Source organism: Salvelinus alpinus, chromosome 18, assembly GCF_045679555.1.
Source record: "Salvelinus alpinus chromosome 18, SLU_Salpinus.1, whole genome shotgun sequence".
Taxonomy (NCBI): Eukaryota; Metazoa; Chordata; class Actinopteri; order Salmoniformes; family Salmonidae; genus Salvelinus; species Salvelinus alpinus.
The window spans coordinates 38,289,289-38,308,181 of record NC_092103.1 but is presented as its reverse complement, the minus strand read 5'-3'; the positions used below and the strand labels follow the sequence as shown (position 1 = coordinate 38,308,181).

General features: G+C 43.2%; 2 protein-coding genes across 6 annotated transcripts; one reads left to right on the top strand and one right to left on the bottom strand.

Annotated features, from left to right (window-relative positions):
- Positions 1-3,030: 3,030 nt before the first annotated feature.
- On the top strand, positions 3,031-7,660 carry ntmt1 (N-terminal Xaa-Pro-Lys N-methyltransferase 1). Of its 4 annotated transcripts, none has more exons than XM_071351241.1 (5): positions 3,031-3,191; positions 5,055-5,195; positions 5,727-5,890; positions 6,134-6,386; positions 6,624-7,660. In XM_071351241.1, the coding sequence occupies exons 2-5, from the start codon at positions 5,111-5,113 to the stop codon at positions 6,878-6,880; spliced, it is 759 nt and encodes a 252-aa protein (XP_071207342.1). In that variant the 5' UTR covers positions 3,031-3,191; positions 5,055-5,110; the 3' UTR covers positions 6,881-7,660. The 4 variants fall into 4 exon arrangements, with proteins under 4 accessions (XP_071207342.1, XP_071207344.1, XP_071207343.1 ...); XM_071351240.1 differs by having other exon boundaries at positions 3,067-3,181; XM_071351243.1 differs by lacking the exon at positions 5,055-5,195 and having other exon boundaries at positions 3,054-3,191.
- A 73-nt stretch (positions 7,661-7,733) lies between these two features.
- Positions 7,734-18,893, bottom strand: ndor1 (NADPH dependent diflavin oxidoreductase 1). Of its 2 annotated transcripts, none has more exons than XM_071351238.1 (15): positions 18,741-18,893; positions 16,859-16,998; positions 15,983-16,060; positions 15,701-15,798; positions 15,282-15,380; positions 14,981-15,082; positions 14,664-14,867; positions 14,343-14,470; positions 13,975-14,192; positions 13,655-13,762; positions 13,314-13,428; positions 12,948-13,094; positions 8,743-8,861; positions 8,571-8,665; positions 7,734-8,356 (listed from the first exon to the last, which is right to left on the bottom strand). In XM_071351238.1, exons 2-15 carry the CDS (start codon positions 16,991-16,993, stop codon positions 8,212-8,214), a joined length of 1,791 nt encoding a protein of 596 aa, XP_071207339.1. In that variant the 5' UTR covers positions 16,994-16,998; positions 18,741-18,893; the 3' UTR covers positions 7,734-8,211. The 2 variants fall into 2 exon arrangements, with proteins under 2 accessions (XP_071207339.1, XP_071207340.1); XM_071351239.1 differs by lacking the exon at positions 18,741-18,893 and adding an exon at positions 17,586-17,722.

The following is an 18,893-nucleotide window of genomic DNA, read 5'->3' as shown; positions in this document are numbered from 1 at the left end:
CACAACATTGTACAATAAATTACACCTAGGAAGACCACAGTTATGTTCTGCAACCACAATGTTGGCAAAACATTTCTAAAATATTAATATCTCAGTATTAGGTCATGGCCTTATTACAACATTAAGAGAACGTTATTGTTGGGTTGCCATACTAACCTGGGCTGTATTCAGAGTTGAAATATTGAGAATGTTGCAGAAAGCACTGTAATAGATCTGACACAATGTCAGTCAATCCTATCTGTTCATATGCATTTCTTTTTGAACGTTCTGTAACGTTTCACCCTCCCGAACAGGCCCTTTATTGGCAGACAGTATTCTTTGCCATTAAGTTTGATTGGCTCCGAGTTTTCCTGCTTCCCTCTAATTGAACGTCTTCCAGATCTCAAGCAACGAGACTGTAGATCTGTCAAAGCTCAGTGTAATGAGATTTTTATATGGAGGAGACACAAATAAGTGTCACCTATATTGATGAGGCCTCTGCACTTCACACGTATTTCACACTGCATTGATAGTCACGTAAACCATAAGGCAGCACTTTGGTTTATATTTCAGATATACTTCTCGTGTATTATATGGGAGTCTAGTATATTTCTCATGTAAATTTGGCTCTGTGATATTGGTAATACCCTTGGGTTGGAATTTATTTTGCCTGTTGTAATATTTAAATACAGTCTGAGCCCAAAATTCATCTAACTACGGAGTATACTACAGACAAAGAATGGATTTGAAATGAGTGTGCAACTAGAAATACTGTGATTTATACCTAATTATTGTTGATTTATTTATCAACAAAACAAAATACTTCAATTTTGGATTCCAATCCTCAAATCGAGGGTTGAGTGAGTCACAATGGGGCATATGACACTTGGGGAAAAATGTGTATTCTGTAGTAATAGAAAGCTCTTGATGAGATCTACCCAATAGCAACAAATCTACCATAACATCAATCACATGAACTCAGCAAGGTGTGGGACAGGGGCTTAGTAGTCTTGGCATGTTGGTATGCATCCGCCATGTGAAGTGACGGCGTCGTATGTAAGTGTTTCCCGTGTAAGCGAGTGTGCGTTTGTAAGCATGTACAGTATGTAGATGATGGCCCGGCAAGGCTGTGACCTTGTGCTTATGTGGATGGTGGGGGGATGAGGCGAAGGTCCGGATGTGATTAGGATGATGAGTGTCGCCGACTGACCTCAACCCCTAGTGAGCACCAGCTTACCCATCAGCTACCCCCTACCCAACCCCCTTCTCTCCATCTGCCACCTCCCAAACCCACTACCAGCATTCTAAAGATGGTGACCTTGGAGAAGTTCCTTGTAAAGTACTCTTTCTCAATTCATCTTTCCTCGATTCCTTGCATCATCTCTCTTCACCTCCTTTTCAAAAAGCATAGAAAGAGAGGTGGGACCTTGGACCTTCTCTTCCAGTACTGTTGAGAAGGAGGCAAGGACAGGAAGGGATCGCGGAATCTCACATTGAGATTGATTTGTCAGCATGTTGATCTGCCCAGACCTAAATCATCGTCACACAACTTCAATAAGTCACATAATTTCTATTTAATTCAGGACGTACAGTGCAGAAATATACTAGCAACCACCTATAAAATGACGTGGAAGATGCAAACAATCAAGTCGAAGACAGACACCGCGAGACAACAGGAGACACAGAAGGACACAAGAAAGGACAATTATTTGAAGAGGATGTCTGTCGAGAGAGCAGACGGAGAGAAAAGCGTGGAGAGAGGAAGGTAGGGAAGGGATTCTCAGGCTGGCGTTGCTGACTAAGGACTATCTGATAAAAGTGTTGATTTCCTCTCCATTTCCCTGCTGCTGCTTTGTAATTCTAATGAGCAGGGAGAGTGTCAGGCAGAGACAGAGAGAGCAGATCAGATTAGATATCGACTGACTTGGGGCTGTCCAACTTCCTGACAGGCAAGCGTTGCACTGAGTCATCAGTGAGCACCGCCAACAGCTGGTGAGGAGGACAGAGAGAGAGACGCAGAGACAGAGAGAAGCAGAAAGAGAGATAGATGGATAGATGAATAGATGTACGACAGACCATGTATACACCCTGCACACCCATTGACAAACAAACAAAACAAAAGCAAAGTCTCCTTCTCATGCTTTGTTGATTTCAAAAAAGTTTTGACTCAATTTGGCATGACGGTCTGCTATAGAAATTTATGGAAAGCGTGTTGGGGGGAAAACATATGACATTACAAAATCAATGTTCACAAACAACAAGTGTGCAGTTAAAATTGGCAATAAACACACAGATTTCATGCCAATAAAGCCCCTTTGAATTGAAATTCAATTGAGAGAGGCAGGGTGAGAGACCGAGAGTGAGGAGAGTGAGAGACCAAGACAGGGAAATTCAGAGAGAGAAAGGGATAGAAAGAGAGAGAAAGCGAGAGATAATTTCTGATTGCTCAAGCAAGTGAAATAAACAATGTAAACATTTCCCATGCCAATAAAGCCCTTTGAATTGAATTGAGAGGCAGAGAAAGAAAGCAAGCGAGGGAGAGAGAGAGAGAAAGAAAGCAAGCGAGAGAGAGAGAGAAAGAAAGCAAGCGAGAGAGAGAGAAAGAGCAAGATAAAGAGAGCAAGAGAGAAAGCGAGAGAGAGAAACCAAGAGAGAGAAAGGGGGGGGGGCTGATTTAAAGTGGAGAGAGGTGGTGGAGAGCATAGACAACAGAGAAATGGACCAGAGGGAATGGGTGGAGAAAAGGGTGAGAATAGTGGGAGACAGAAAGAGAAAGAGGGAGGTGGAATAGAAGCAGAAGTAAACAGTTATAGTAGAAAGAAGATATGGAGGCAATGACTGATAGAGGGAGAGATGACCATAAGAGAGGGTGATGGAGGGACTAGGGAGAGAAGGGTAAGGAGAGACAGGCCAGACAAACCCAGCTTCTACACGACACAACCAAATTCTCATGAATTATGATGTCTGCTGATGCACACACATACTGTAGCCCAACACATAGTCTACCTGTAATTCCGCGATAAACCACTGGGTGGGGACAGTGAACTATCTCATGCCACAAGCGCAAGCCAAATAAGGAAATTACGTGTACTGCAAGGCGTTTGGCAGTGTGGTGTACAGGGATGCTTTCGGCAAGCAGAAAAAGCACGTTGGCACTTGATTTGTGACATGATCGAGGTGTTTGGTGATTTAGGACTAAGACGTACGTGAAGGTAAATTGCCGCATCCCAGTTTGTAAAGATTAGCTTTGATTGGGGTCAGATGTTGGGCGCATTCAACTTTACAGCCTTGTCAACTCACTGATTCAACATGCTACCTACCGGTAGCTAGCTAAAGCTACTACGTGCTAGCTACTTTATCATTGATGGCTAAGTCAGTGGTTATCAGTCCTCGACAACTGTCTGCTTCCAAAAATAGATCCTTAAAGTAAAGTGCCTTGCTGTCATAACCACTTTGCTTGCTAACCTCCCAAATAGCTAAACTAGAAAACTATTGGCATTGCACTTCAACAAACAAGCTTGCTTCCAGCTAGCTAACGTAGCAGTTTCAACGTGCACATTTGTTACTAGTTAGATTTGTTTTCAACCCAGTAAGCTTTCTTCAATATTGGTGCATGTCACTAGTCGTGTCTGCCTTGTATATTTTGTTAAGGTTGGCTTGATCATAGACCCTGATCTGCGGAGGTTCGCCAACCCAGCTAGACCAGCGAGCTACACTACTTGGCAAAAAGTATGTGGACACCCCTTCAAATGAGTGGATATATCAGACACACCCGTTGCTAAAGGGTGTATAAAATCGAGCACACCGCCATGAAATCTCCATAGACAAACATTGGCAGTAGAATGGCCCGACTTTCAACATGGCACTGTCATAGAATGCCACCTTTCCAACAAGTCAGTTTGTCAAAATCCTGCCCTACTAGAGATGCCTGGTCAACTGTAAGTGCTGTTATTGTGAAGTGGAAACGTCTAGAACAGGGCTGCCCAACCCTCTTCCTGGAGAGCTACTGTCCTGTGGGTTTTCAGTCCAACCCTAATTTAACACACCTGATTCTACTAATTAGCTGCTCAACAAGACCTTAACTAACTGAATCAGGTGTGTTAAATTAGGGTTGGACTGAAAACCTACAGGACAGTAGATCTCCAGGAAGAGGGTTGGGTGGTCATGGTCTAGGAGCACAATAACTGTTTGTCAGAATCTGGGTTTCCATGGCCGAGCAGCCTCACACAAGCCTAAGATCACTATGCACAATGTCAAGCGTTGGCTGGAGGGGTGTAAAGCTCGCTGCCATTGGACTCTGAAGCAGTGGAAATGTGGTCTCTGGAGTGATGAATCACGCTTCACCATCTGGCAGTCCGACGGATGAATCTGTGTTTGGCCAATGCCAGGAGAATGCTACCTGCCATAATGCATAGTGCCAACTGTAAAGCTTGGTGGAGGAGGAATAATGGTCTGGGGATGTTTTTCATGGTTTGGGCTAGGCCCCTTTGTTCCAGTGAAGGGAATTCTTAACGCTACAGCATACTATGACATTCTAGACTATTCTGTGCTTCCAACTTTGTGGAAACAGTTTGGGGAAGGTCCTTTCCAGTTTCAGCACGACAATGATTTGTGCACAAAGAACTGACCTCAACTCCTTTGAACACCTTTGGGATGAATTGGAATGCTGACTGCAAGCCAGGCCTAATTGCCCAACATCAGTGCCCGACCTCACTAATGCTGTTGTGCCTGAATGGAAGTCCCGCAGCAATGTTCCAACATCTAGTGGAAAGCCTTCCCAGAAGAGTGGAGGCTGTTATAGCAGCAAAGGGGGGACCAACACCATATTAATGCACATGATTTTGTAATGAGATGTTTGATGAGCAGGTGTCCACATACTTTTGGCTATGTAGTGTACTTGGGTTCATTCACTGCCATGCCCCACATTGACCCTGGTCACAAGATGAGCGCTGACAGCTGAACTGGGGCCAAGTAGGGCCACATTTGGCTACTCTGTGTGTGTGACAGGTGAGGATAAATGCAGACCTCTCACGTCATCACTAGGACTTGGGAGTAAGGTTAAACGTGTCTCCTAGGGTTTCCCGGGGACACATGCTGGAGAGAATACAAGAGGTCAGCTAATCATACCATCATGAATAACATCAAGTCGGCGTCTCGGAGAGGAGTGAAGAAGCCTGGGAGGGGAGTAGGCAGTACTTCAACCAACGTAACACAAGGTGCAGGGGCCTACTAAGGCAAAAAATCTGATGGTCAGGTAGCCAGAAACTTACTACCTACCTAAGTTAGCCAGAAGTCAACCTAGATGTGGTATGTTCCCTGCATTGCTCGCAATAAGGAGAAATAACTAAATAACCTTCTCCAAAGTCGTGGGTCAGACCTACTAGTTGCTTTGTTATTCTTTCACTCTGTGTGACTTTAGCTTTAGTCATAATAATCAACTTTATAATGAACCAATAAGGCCCGAGGGGGTGTGGTATATGGCCTATATACCTCTGCTAAGGGTTGTTCTTATGCACAACGCAACATGGGAGTGCCTGGATACAGCCCTTAGCCGTGGTATATTGGCGAAACACCAGAGGTGCCTTATTGGTATTATAAACTGGTTACCAATGTAAAAATGTTTTTTTCATACCCGTGGTATACGGTCTGATATACCACGGCCTTCAGCATTCAGGGCTCGTACCACCCAGTTTATAATGATGCATAAGTGGGCAGTCCTACTTACCTCAGCCCCTTGGGTTCTTCAGATAGGATGGGTGACGGTGTGCAGAATGAGACCGTTTTCTACTCCAAGGCTGAAAACTACTGGAGAGAAGTGGAGCCCACCGTGGATGGCATGCTAGGAGGCTACGGCAAGATCTCTAACATTGATATTGACGGCTCCAAGAAGTTCCTGCAGAAATTCCTTGGCGTAAGAAACAGTTTCCAAACTTCTCTGTAAAAACACACTTAAAGCGCATCATGTTAGGCTATTTATTTGCATGCATACTTTGTTTGCACACATAATGAAACATAATGGGGGGGGGGGGCATGACTTAAAACGTTTCAGAAAAATAATGGGCCAAGTATAGAGCATTGGCGTACCTCTTATGCAGTTATCTGGTGCTGACATGTCAAGAAACCCACTCTAACCGCTCCCTCCTGGCACTAAAAGCAGGGTGAAGGGAAGACCGGCAATGGCTGCGCCCTGGACTGTGGCGCCGGAATAGGGCGCATCACTAAGCGACTGCTGCTGCCCCTCTTCAGCACTGTGGACTTGGTGGACGTGACTCAGGAGTTCCTGGACCAGGCTAAGGTCTACCTGGGCGACGAGAGCAAACGGGTGGAGAACTACTTCTGCCTCGGCCTGCAGGACTTTATCCCACAGGACAGACGCTACGACGTCATCTGGATCCAGTGGGTCATTGGTGAGTCCTCTCAATTCTAACATTTTTCGGAGTTAACTGACATACTGTCAGACAGCTCTAACTTGCTTAATTCTCAGTGTTAATCATTTATTTTGATTAGCTTTGTAATACAGTAGTTTCTGTATTTATTTTACGCAGGCATATTGCAATTCAGCTGCAAATGTGTACAACATTATGCAATAAAACCAAACTGTTAAGCTAGAGCTAGCCGCCCTTCCCTCTTTCCCCTCACCTCAGGCCACCTGACTGACGACCACCTGGTGGAGTTCCTGCGCCGTTGCCGCGGCGGCCTCCGCCCTGAGGGACTAATTGTCATCAAGGACAACGTGGCCTACGAGGGCGTGATCCCCGACGACGTCGACAGCAGCGTGTGTCGGGAACTGGCTCTGGTGAAGAGCCTGGTGACCCGGGCAGGCCTCACTATCGTCTGTGAAGAGCAACAGATGAACTTTCCTGACGAGATCTACCAGGTCCACCAGCTGGCCCTCCGATAGGGACAGAGATGTAGACGGATGGGAGTAGAGGTGTGGAGGATGGGTGCCAATGCCAAAATGCTGCTGCCCATGCTCAAGCCATGGGACCTTCATGACAAGCCTCCTGTCTACTGAAAGTTGGACAGTCCAGCTTAGTGTGTAGGCGTGTTTGGCTAATATATGACCCACTCTGTGTGAATACATCATCAGGTAGAGGTTTTATGAATCTTCAGTGTAATTTACTAAAGGATAATTGTGACTGATTCTGGGATCACCCTTAGGAATTATGGATGTACTGTATGGGGGCAGATCATGTAAGGCTCAGAAATGCAAATGCCACTGAGTCAATTATTTTAGTTGTGGTACTGTGGAGGACATGAGTTACAGCACTTGAGTTCCTATAGGACAGGGATGAGCAATTATTTTCAGGGTCATGTTCCATAGGGCACAGTTTTGCAATGGAAACTACACAAAAACGTATTTGGTCAAGTTCACGTACCTTATTGTAAATGACCCAGGTTCTCACTTTTGCCTAACTCACAATTCATTCATGTCACTGAATGCTCAGAGTATCTGTTCACGCAAGTCAGAATTAAATATTGATTTGATAGAGCAACAAATCAGGAAGTTTCCCATCACTGCCATACGTCCCTCCACATACCCGTTTATGTAATTTACTCACAGTACCAAGAATACATAGATTGGGCTGTTTGTAAGATGTGGCAAATACTGATGAAATGTAAGTACTGTATATGTTTCCCATGAGCGTTTGAATGTCAAATTAAACAACTTTTCATGAAATCTGTCATTGTTTTGTGGTTTAGGTTACTGGTTGTGTGATCAATCTTTTGTCTAGTAGTTTCTACAACAAAGGTATGTTTTGATACCTTTATTTACATCAAGATAGACAATGGTCAGATCAATGTATATATTGTATCCCAATTGGTCCACTAAAGGGACCCTGTATTTGGGACAATTCAAATGTTAGGACCTTCAGTGTCTCAACTCAAACATTTTTTTTTGCACCTGATATTTATCAGCTGCAATATTACAGATAGTATGTACACGTCATGGTTTTTCATTAAATTCTTGGCAGTCAAATGCACTTTGGAAACATTTAATAGCACTATGCAGTGCTGCTTGTAGTATATCTAGTAATATTTGACACCTATTTTCTAAGCCGGTACCTAAACCTTGGTACAGAAGTGGTATGGTGTTGATTTTGAATTCCTCTGCAGTGAAGTCACCACTGATTGTCAAATGAAAGCACTTGGAGCAGTATACTGCCCAAACAATATGTCAAACTGATAAAGCTTGCTGCGTTTGAATAGCACCACTCTGTAGCCATGTGATCAGGACCAGGTCTCGCTCTGGAATCGGCCTGCCCTCTCCATGGCGACCAGCATCTCGTCCGCCTCGGCAGAGGACACGCCCCCTTGGCTCTGAAAGCCCTCCTTCAGGGCGTCACACACTGTCGTCGGCATCTGTTTGGCGTTGCTGGATACGAATGATAGAAGATATGCATCAGTAAAGACCAATCTGGGGTTGTGTTCATTAGGGCACCATGCGCATTTTGATTGGGAAAACATTCTGCTCTGTATTTCATTCCATTTTGTGTCTACTGAACACGACCAGGGTAAGATGCCCACACATTTACCAAGCACCATTTTATCAGTGTAGCACACATTTCAGCACGTTAAAGTATACTCACCCTGCGATGTAAAAGTAGCCTTTCTTATTGGCGATCAGATCCCACAGCAGCTCAGCTTGCTCCTGCACACGCTGTTGCACATAAATCTTGTCTTCCTACAGAAACATACCCATCCATTAGAGTGAAGTGTGTGTGTGTGTGTGTGTGTGTATGTGCAGCCTGGTCTACCTACCTGATCCCTGGAGAAAGCTGTGAAGAGTGTCAGCTGCCCTGCTTTCTCCATCTCCTCCCATTCTGAGCAGCAGTAGAAATCCTTAGACTGGGACCGGCAGCCAAAAAACAGCACATTGGCTGATATACAAGAGGAGAAACAGGATTAAATTTGCTAACCGGTATACAAACAGAAGGAAACAAGTATAGCAACAAGGTACAAATGTCTGTTTGTTACTAGGTAGAACACAAATTGACTGAGTCATACAGGAAATGATTGACGAGAGTGGGGAGAAAGCTATGACTAAAAATAATTGACAAGGCCATCGATGACATGACACCATTCACTCCTATGGGAAGAGTCAACAGCGCATTTGAAGCCCAGGAAGTCGGTTTTTAGCTTGCTAAGACTGCATCTCATGGAGACAACATGTGTAGTTTGAGCTACTCCAGGAAGTGACGTTGCAGGCTCAAGGTGCTGCCCCCTCGCATTGAGGATAAAAAATTAACTGAATGGAGCTAACCACAGACAAAATCCTAGAGGAAAACCTTGTTCAGTCTGCTTTCCACCAGACACTGGGAGATTAATCCACATTTCAGTGGGACAATAACCTATAACACAAGGGCAAATCTACACGAGTTGCTTACAAAGAAGACCGTGAATGTTCCTGAGTCACCGTTTTGACTTAAATCTATGGCAAGACCTGAAAATGGTTGTCAAGCAATGACCAACTTGAAGAAATTTGAAAATAATAAATGGGTAAATGTTACACAATCCATGTGTGGAAAGCTCTTAGAGACTTTCCCAGAAATACTCACAGATGTAATTGCTGCCAAAGTGCTTCTACAAAGTATTGACTCTGGTGTGAATACTTATGCAAATTAGATATTTCTGTATTTCATTTAATACATTTGCAAAGAATCCTAAAATATATATTTTTACTTTGTCATTATGGGGTGTATTGTGTGTAGATGGGTAAGGAAAAAATATATATTTAATAAAAAAAATTAATTCAGGCTTTAACAACAAAATGTGGAATAAGTCAAGGGGTATGAATACTTTCTGAAGGCACTGTATATTATCCTTAACTTCTCTGTGCGATTTTTAAATAAAAAAATTGGTTGAAGGACACACTACCGTTCAAAAGTTTGGGGTCATTTCGAAATGTCCATGTTTTTGAAAGAAAAGCACATTTTTGGTCCATTAAAATAACATCAAATGTATCAGAAATACAGTGTAGACATTGTTAATGTTGAAAATGACTATTGTAGCTGGAAACGGCAGATTTTCTATGGAATATCTACATAGGCGTACAAAGGCCCATTATCAGCAACCATCACTCCTGTGTTCCAATGGCACGTTGTGTTAGCTAATCCAAGTTTATCATTTTAAAAAGGCTAATTGATCATTAGAAACCCCTTTTGAAAGTATTTTAGCACAGCTGAAATTAGCCTTTTAAAATGATAAACTTCGATTAGCTAACAATGTGCCATTGGAACACAGGAGTGATGGTTGCTGATAATGGGCCTCTGTACACCTATGTAGATATACCATTGTTAAAAAATCTGCCGTTTCCAGCTACAATTGTCATTTATAACATGAACAATGTCTACACTGTATTTCTGATCAATTTGATGTTATTTTAATGGACCAAAAGTGTTTTTCTTTAGAAAACATGGACATTTCTAAGTGACCACAAACTTTTGAACGGTAGTGTACATCTAGTGTATTAGAAGTAATTATTGATACCATGATTGTCTTCGAATTTTTTTTTTTATCTATACGAAGATTGGAAAAATGGCAATATTCGTGGCCATTCACTGTAATGGGGAATCCTGTTTTCTGCTAACAATGCCTGCAGTACCGCTGTCTGCCTTGAACTACCGTGGATTCAAATGTGTATTTTATTTTTATTTAACTATAAATTCTTATTTACAATGACGGCCTACAAAAGGCTAAATGCATCCTGCGGGGACGGGGGATTAAAAATAATAATATAGGACAAAACATCACAAGAGAGACACCACAACACTACATAAAAGAGAGACCTAAAAACAACAACATAGCATGGTAGCAACACAACATGGCGCCAGCAGCACAAAACATGGTACAAACATTATCAAAGGCAAGAAGGTAGAGACACAACAATACATCATGCGAAGCAGCCACAACTATCAGTAAGAGTGTCCATGATTGAATGAAAAGATAAACTGTCCAGTTTGAGTATTTTTTTTGCAGCTCGTTCCAGTCGCTGAGAGGGGGCAGTTCTTCTCCCCTGCTAAAAAGGATTGGTTCGGAATTGGGGCCATATTTAATTCAGTAAATGTACAGTGTTGTGTTAGAGGAGTAGTGTTAATTTCATTAACAATAACAAAAACATTTCGCCAACCACCTATTTTTCCTGACATACTAATGACCATATCGAGACGCCCTGAAAAAAACATAACCATTAAATAACTTAATTTAAATCGACAAATGTAACGAGACGAGAATTCCACGAGACTAATGGACAGTTAATGTGACGTGAACCTTTTCATCGATGTTGCCCAATGAACATGGATGAAAAGGTATTCTGCCTTTCCAGAAAAATAAAATACACATTTGAATCCATTCTGCCTTTGCAGAATACCGGTATAATGCAATCCTCTCAGTAACCATGTTTTTATGAGATTAAAGTCCTACGGTATAAAACAAATTCATTATGACAGCTGTGATGGAAGTTTCCGTACAATTTTATAAATGCCGAAAGATCATTTGTTCGTTAACAAGGTGCGATGTTTTTGTGTTGGTAAAATGTATTATGCAAGAAATGGCGGTGGAAATGCCTTTAAGCAAAAATATTGAAATAATAACCATCATATCGAAGTAAACTTGGACTCACGAAATGTTGTATGGTCCTATCACTACGACTCATCGGGAAAACATGCACGTTATTAGGTTACACATTAAATAAATTAACTTTACAGGGTGGTAAAATTATACAGTGATCTTGATGCACCTTTCAAATAAATATATATTTTTAAGTCATTTAGCAGACGCTCTTATCCAGAGCGATTTACAGGGGCAATTAGGGTTAAGTGCCTTGCTCAAGGGCACAGACACATTTTTCCACCTAGTCAGCTCAGAGATTTAATCCAGTTTCCTTTCAGTTAGTGGCCAAACGCTCTTAACCGCTAGGTTATCTTCCGCCCTATATATCGAGGGTCTTATTCTGGTGACAAGATGATCGATGCTTGACTGCCGTTTGACAAATAAACATATTCTCGCTATTGTCTATAATAATCTCATCATGTTGACTAGCCAACCCGAACTGTATCTGCAAACTGTTGGCTAGAGCGCAGATGCCAAAACCAGAGTAGACACATTTGCTATTTAACTCAACAGTTTTTTTTGTCACAAAACTATCGGTAGAGTTGAAAATGCGATGCAAATACATACATTTTATTCGTTACATGAAAAAGTACATTTTGTGTGCACTACGTCTGTTTGGTGGAAACACCACTGGTGGTAAAATATGCATATTTTCGTTATGCATATTTTTTTATATTCACATGAAACCTAGCTATTGGCTTATTGAGCTGATCTGTCCGATATCCCACACAACTCCCATGAGGTCACTTCAGTCACTCGTCAATCTTTTGACCTGATGCGAAGACAGCCAGGACACTCCATTGTAACAAACCTCAACTAGAAAAAATCTTTACTCTCTTTCATGTAGCCTATTACCACGTGCACTGTTATTCATCAGTATTTCCGTTCTCGTGGTCCACTACTGCGAGTGCAGTTGCTTTTTTCGATTGGAAATACTCATGCTATTTGCTGAATATTTGGCATACTGTAATACTTCTGGCATTGTTAGAAAGCTCAGATTCTCCCCTTTGTCACTTATGTACCCCATCACAAGGCTATGATGGGGAGCAAATCAGAGCTGTTGGCCTAAATTGTTTAACCTGTAGCCAAGGCTTTGTAACCTATATGGTAAATCATGGCTTGCATTGGTTACAATCTGCCACAATAGCTATGTGCCAGCTATATGAAGGGATAGTAGGCCTAGTTGGACAAGGCTATCTTAATGTGCACATCATGGAAGTTACCAGTAAAAATTTGACTAAAAGTAGACTGAAATCATCCAGAGTTTTAGTCGACTGATAATAACTAAAACTAAATCTAAAATAACACTACAGGAGTGGTGAGTGGAGGGTAAAACCAATCCAAGGGTAACTCACCAGTCTTGCCCTGGGCTATCCTCTCCTGCAAAGCAGACCTGAAAGGAGCCACTCCCGTTCCAGGCCCAACCATGATCACAGGGGAGTAGGGGTCCTTAGGGAACTTCATACTCCCCTTCTTTACCCACAAAGGCACATAAACGTCCCCTGCAAAGTGGAAGAGTCAACAAATTGACTGATATAGCTACTGTGTTAATACCATTTCTTCTAATTGATTTTGATATCAATTCAAATTCAATTTATAAGACTTTATTTACCCAAAATGTGCTAGGCAGAACACTGAACGTTCAGTAGCTACTAGCTACCTGCATACTACATTATAGTGCCACTAATGCTAAAACCATGTAGTAGACAGTGCTACCAGACCTTGTTTGGGGTCCAGTGAGGCTAGCCAGGAGGAACACAGGCCCTTGCGTGGCAGGTGCATCTTGGTTTTGTAGTGCACCACAGCTAGCAGTATCTGGATCCTGTTGGGATGTGTCTGTGTGGAGAGAAAACGTAATGGTCCAAGGGCCAGTGTAGGTGCAGGTTTTTGCTCCAGCCAAACCAATAACAGTTCATTCAACTAACAAAGTCTTGGTTGAAGACAATTAGTTGAATCCGGTGCATTAATGCTTTGGCTGGAATAAAAGCCTGCACCCACAGCAGCACTTGGGGAACATCATTGCCCAACCCTGACATGGGGCCTTTCAGTGTTGTAACCTCACCAGCAGGGAGGAGGCAATGGAGAAGGAGCGAGGCTGAATCTCAGGGAACAGGTCCAGTAGGTAGTCTACACTCAGCTCTGCTGTCGTGTGGGGGAAGTCGGTCAACACCTGAGGACCATGCGCACACACACACGCACGCACACACGACCCAACACAGGGAATGGGAATCTGGACGCAGCCCTGTCGTATTGACCTTTGACCTGGCTCACCAAATCTATTGAACATAATATTGATTATTGTTGTAAGAAGTGGGATCAACTGAACTTCCATCCTGTGCCCCCAAGTGGCAGCATAATCACATCATTACAGGTCCCTCTAACCTCCAAGGCAGTGCGTCGCGGCCTGTTGCAGTAGGCATGCAGCTCGTCCTGGCCCTGGGCAGAGTTAAACTCAGACAACTTCTCCCGCTCCAGCTCATTGGTAGCAAAGGTGGCGAGGAGCTCGAAGAAGGAGCGACGAGGCACTGCCGCTATGTCCAGGAAGCTCTCCACCAGATGCCGAACCGTGCAAGGCTGGGCCAGGCGGGCTGGGACCGAACCTGGGGAGACAGTGGAGAGGGTGAGGGGGTAAAAGAGGGACACGGGTTATGTGGTTTAAGTATGGTGTATAGAAGTGGGAGCTTAGGTGGATGGATGTGACTGTATCTCACGTACACCGATACAGGCAGTCAAATGTGAGAAGCACAAACCTGTGTCGCAGTTTGTGGGGCTGAGGGTGAACTGGCGATCAGGGTCCAGTCTCAGGAGCTGACAGAACTGCTCCACGTCCTCAGGGGTGTTACAAGGTCTCATCATCACCACGTCCCCAGCAGTGAACCTGCCAATGACACACACACACTCCAGTCAACCAGTTAAACATTATCATCTAAAGTCTAATCCTTAGATGGTTTAACAACCTCAGAGCAAGATGGTTCACCATCACAAAATACATTTTAGACAGTTACAATTCAAGAAATCGGTCAATAAACAGGGTAGCAATTTCTTAAGGCACAGTACATTAGAGCACTCACTCAATATCTGAGCCTGTGATGTCAAACTCAATGTGTCGAACATCCTGAAAGTGGGAGGCGTGCGTAACCCTTTTACTGGATACCACCCTGCCTGGAAATGTGTGTGTCTGAGAGGGCGAGATCGGCGGCTCTGGCACTCTTAGCCTATCTGCCCTATTCTCAGTGACGTCATCCAGAAATCTGAAAACGTACCTCGGAGGGAGTCTGTAAAATGAACAACGGTAAGGGTACAGTTAAAGTACATCATGGGAGTTAGGCATATTCAGACATAATATTAGACACATTGATTTGTCAACAGTCAAGTAAAGGAGAGTTACGGTTCATCCTCCCTGATAAGACTCTGGCCTGCAGGTGTTGGATATAGAGCTTGCGCCCTCTCCCAGAATGACATGAGCCAGGGGTCAATCACCCCATCTGCACTGTTGAACACAAAGGTTGAACAGTCCGAAAAGTCAACTAAAGTTAAGAGAATTAAGTAATATAATGTACTGACTTTACAGGTTACAATATTGACCTAACATGGCATTATGAAGACTACAGAGTATATAAAACCAATAGAGGAAAGACTTAACGGGCCAAAGACAGATCCCTGAGGAACCCCATGCAACGGTCTCTCACCCCAGGTCGTGCTGGTCATCTGCCAGTCCCACAGGCAGCAGCACACTAGCCCCCAGCTGCATAAGGCGCTTTTGAAGCTTCTTCGCCACAAAGTTGAACCTACAAGTGAAAATCTAATTGTATTATTCACAGCTAGGGTATGTTATTTTCCAGATAGTGCCTCATATAGGGTACAGGGTACCGTTTCCATTTAAGTTGAGTCAATGCGGGAAGTGACTTCACATAGAAGTCCACATAGAAAAACAATGAGGAAGTTTTGATTCATTTATCAATTTTCACGTCATCTCTCTTCCCGTCATTGACATGCGTGCCGTGATCCATGTTTGGGTTGGTCACTAGATAGATTTCAATGGTGTGCATGTATAGACAAAGGGATTTCGAATGATTTATGTGGTTGAATTTTTGATGAAAGCCCTCACTTGGGATAGGAGGAATCACCCAAGCCCAGCACGGCACAGTCTAGGCGACACAGAGATCCAGCGGGCAGAGACTTCCTAAACACGAACCGCCAGAAATTCTGCAAAGGAAGTGAAGAAAAAATGATATGTAAAAACGCACGCATGACTAAGTCCAAGTCACTTTGGATGAAAGCGTCTGCTAAATGCCATATTTTATTAAGTGTAAATTGTGAGAGATGCATAGAGACACAGCAGCTTTTACCACAGACACACACACACAGTTTGGGCACTATTATCTGATACCTTCATGTTGTCTGGTGGATCTCCTTGGCCAGTGGTGGAACACACAAATACAACCAGGGACTCAGAGATGAGGTTAGCCTGTTGAAGAAAGACAACCCTCAGATGCATGCCAAATACAACACCCTCTTTAATTGAGCTGAGATCTAACCTTATCAACTGAACAAATCCTATTTCAAGCACATAGCTCAGCCTCAGAAATATCATAAGCTATACACTGAGAATAACAAACATTAGGAACACTTTCCTTATATTGAGTTGCACCCTCCCCTCTCCTCCCTCAGAACAGCCTACATTTGTTGGACATGGACTCAACAAGGTGTCAAAAGCGTTCAACAGGGATTCTGGCCCATGTTGACTTCAATGCTTCCCACAGTTGTGTCACATTGGCTGGATGTCCTTTGGGTAATAGACAATTCTTGATACACACGGGAAACTTTTGTGCATGAAAAACCCAGATTTGCAGTTCTTGACACAAACCGGCATGCCTGGCACCTACTACCATACCCCGTTCAAAGGCACTTAAATCTTTTGTCTTGCCCATTCACCCTCTGAATGGTACACATACACAATCCATGTCTCAATTGTCTCAAGGCTTAAAAATCCTTCTTTAACCCATCTCCTCCCCTTCATCTACACTGATTGAAATGAATTTAACAAGTGCAAGTGACATTAATAAGGGATCATAGCTTTCACCTGGATTCACCTGGTCAGTCTGTCATGGAAAGAGCTTGATGTTTTGTATACTCAGTGTATTCAGCTTTAACAAGGCAAGCGGATTCAATGGAGAACACTTGTTTTTCATAGTAGTGCTGTATGTTTTATTTATTTAAATGATTTATGCACTGTGTGGCTATCTTATCTCGCTTGCCAACTGACCACATTGTAACTGTCAAGAGCCTCCGCTTTGACTTGCATTCGCCTCCTTTGCGCCTGGCGTCCAATCCGCTCGGCCGTGTCCTGGGCAGTGCCCGTCTGGCTCCCATATAGAATCAACAGCTTTGGGGCTGACATTCTCACTGTGGATAAAGATGGGCAGTTAAATTATGATTCTTCCAATATAGAGGGCTGTACACACTAATCAGACATGTTGGACATACTGTAACAGCAGTATGTCAAGTGTGTCAAATCAAAGTTTATTTGTCACGTGCACTGAATACAACAGGTGTAGACCTTACAGTGAAATGCTTACTTACAGGCTCTAACCAATAGTACGAAAAAAAGGTATGTGTGTGTGTGTAGGTAAGTAAAGAAGAAATAAAACAGTAAAAGTACATTTGAAAATAAGAGTAGCAAGGCTATATACAGACACCGGTTAGTCAGGCTTATTGAGGTAGTATGTACATGTAGGTATGGTTAAAGTGATTATGCATATATGATGAACAGAGAGTAGCAGTAGCGTAAAAGGAGGGGTTGGCGGGAGGTGGGACACAATGCAGATAGCCAATGTGCGGGAGCACTGGTTGGTCGGTCCAATTGAGGTAGTATGTACGTGGATGTATGGTTAAAGTGACTATGCATATAAGATAAACAGAGAGTAGCAGCAGCGTAAAAGAGGGGTTGGAGGGGGCACACAATGCAAATAGTCCGGGTAACCATTGGTTACCTGTTCAGAAGTCTTATGGCTTGGGGGTAAAAACTGTTGAGAAGCCTTTTTGTTCTAGACTTGGCACTCCAGTACCGCTTGCCATGCGGTAGTAGAGAGAACAGTCTATGACTGGGGTGGCTAACTTAAAGAAGCATCCCATTGTTGGTCTACACAATGGACGCTTGATATGATATTGACATCCTTGAAAGTTAGTTAGCTGTCTTTAGACTGTCTGGACTCTTTTGGCAATTTACTTAGGTATTGACAAATGCATATGTAAGTTGCACCGAAGGTTATCTGTTTACACAGCCTTAGTTACAATCGGACTCGGCGCATGGTTATCTGCAAAGTTAGTTACTGTTACAAAACTCAGCTGGAGTGTATCAGGACCACCATGTGATTACAGGTAAAGTATACAACACTACCTCCAGTGCCGTAACCCACCCTGCAGAGGGTGGGTAAAATTTGTGTTACATTCCAACAGGAATCTGTTCCAAAAACTTCGTAAATAACAAGGTTGCCAACAAACAACGCATACAAAGTTGTATAGCGGCAGAATAAGACACCGGGTAGGGAGTGGACTACTTCATTAAGTTTTTCACTCACCACGTTTATTCCAAAAATTGTCTGTCCTCACTCTGGTAGCCTATGGATAAACGTTAAGAATAAGCTACGTGGTGAGTTGATGCCTATTCGGCAGCTAGTTAGCTAGGTGAATTGATCAGGCTACTTTGTATGCGTTTTTTGTTGGCAACTTTGTACTTCACGAAGTTTTTGGAACAGATCACTGTTGGAACGTTCCACAAATTACCCCCTGCAGAGCTTTCTCCAGGTCAAGATTCATGACAATAAATGCCAACCTGCTACTGTAAACCCAATGCGAACAGGGTCGTAGGTCCGACAAAGGGCTGAAAGAGATAGCAGAATTATCCCACAGCTGCCATCAATTTCACCTGACTGTTAGTTTCATTTAGTTAGTTAGCTAACCTCTAGCTCTCGAGAATGGAGCCCAAGGTGGTTTACAGTCTATTTGAATGGGCTAGCTAGCTTCTCGAGCAGTACCAGTGGCTAGTTAACTAACTAGTGGATACGTGACAGATCCCTCGTTCACGAAATACTTCCATAACATCCATAAAAGCCGGATAACAGTCCTGCTCAGTTCAAGATGCTCACCTACGGTAGCTATAACAGATTATCCTAGGGGTCTTTGACAATCTCGAGAGTGAATCTAATAATACTGAAAAAGTCCTTTCTTCGACTAGGACTACACTCCTCCAGCGCGTTGTTGTGTTTGCGCTTTACGACTGCAGAGCTTGAGTTTTGATT

Bases quoted from the DNA above. Each gene is read 5' to 3' on its own strand.
- ndor1 (XM_071351238.1), bottom strand. From the start codon at position 16,993: ATGTCAGCCCCAAAGCTGTTGATTCTATATGGGAGCCAGACGGGCACT. The intron at 13,095-13,313 runs GTCTGGTAGCAC...TCCACTTTGCAG, and splicing joins CTCACTGGACCCCAAACAAG to GGGACGTTTATGTGCCTTTG. The intron at 8,357-8,570 runs GTGAGTATACTT...ATTCGTATCCAG, and splicing joins GGCTACTTTTACATCGCAGG to CAACGCCAAACAGATGCCGA.
- ntmt1 (XM_071351240.1), top strand. From the start codon at position 3,148: ATGATCGAGGTGTTTGGTGATTTAGGACTAAGAC. The intron at 5,196-5,726 runs GTGCAGGGGCCT...TGGGTTCTTCAG, and splicing joins TTCAACCAACGTAACACAAG to ATAGGATGGGTGACGGTGTG. The intron at 5,891-6,133 runs GTAAGAAACAGT...TGGCACTAAAAG, and splicing joins TCCTGCAGAAATTCCTTGGC to CAGGGTGAAGGGAAGACCGG.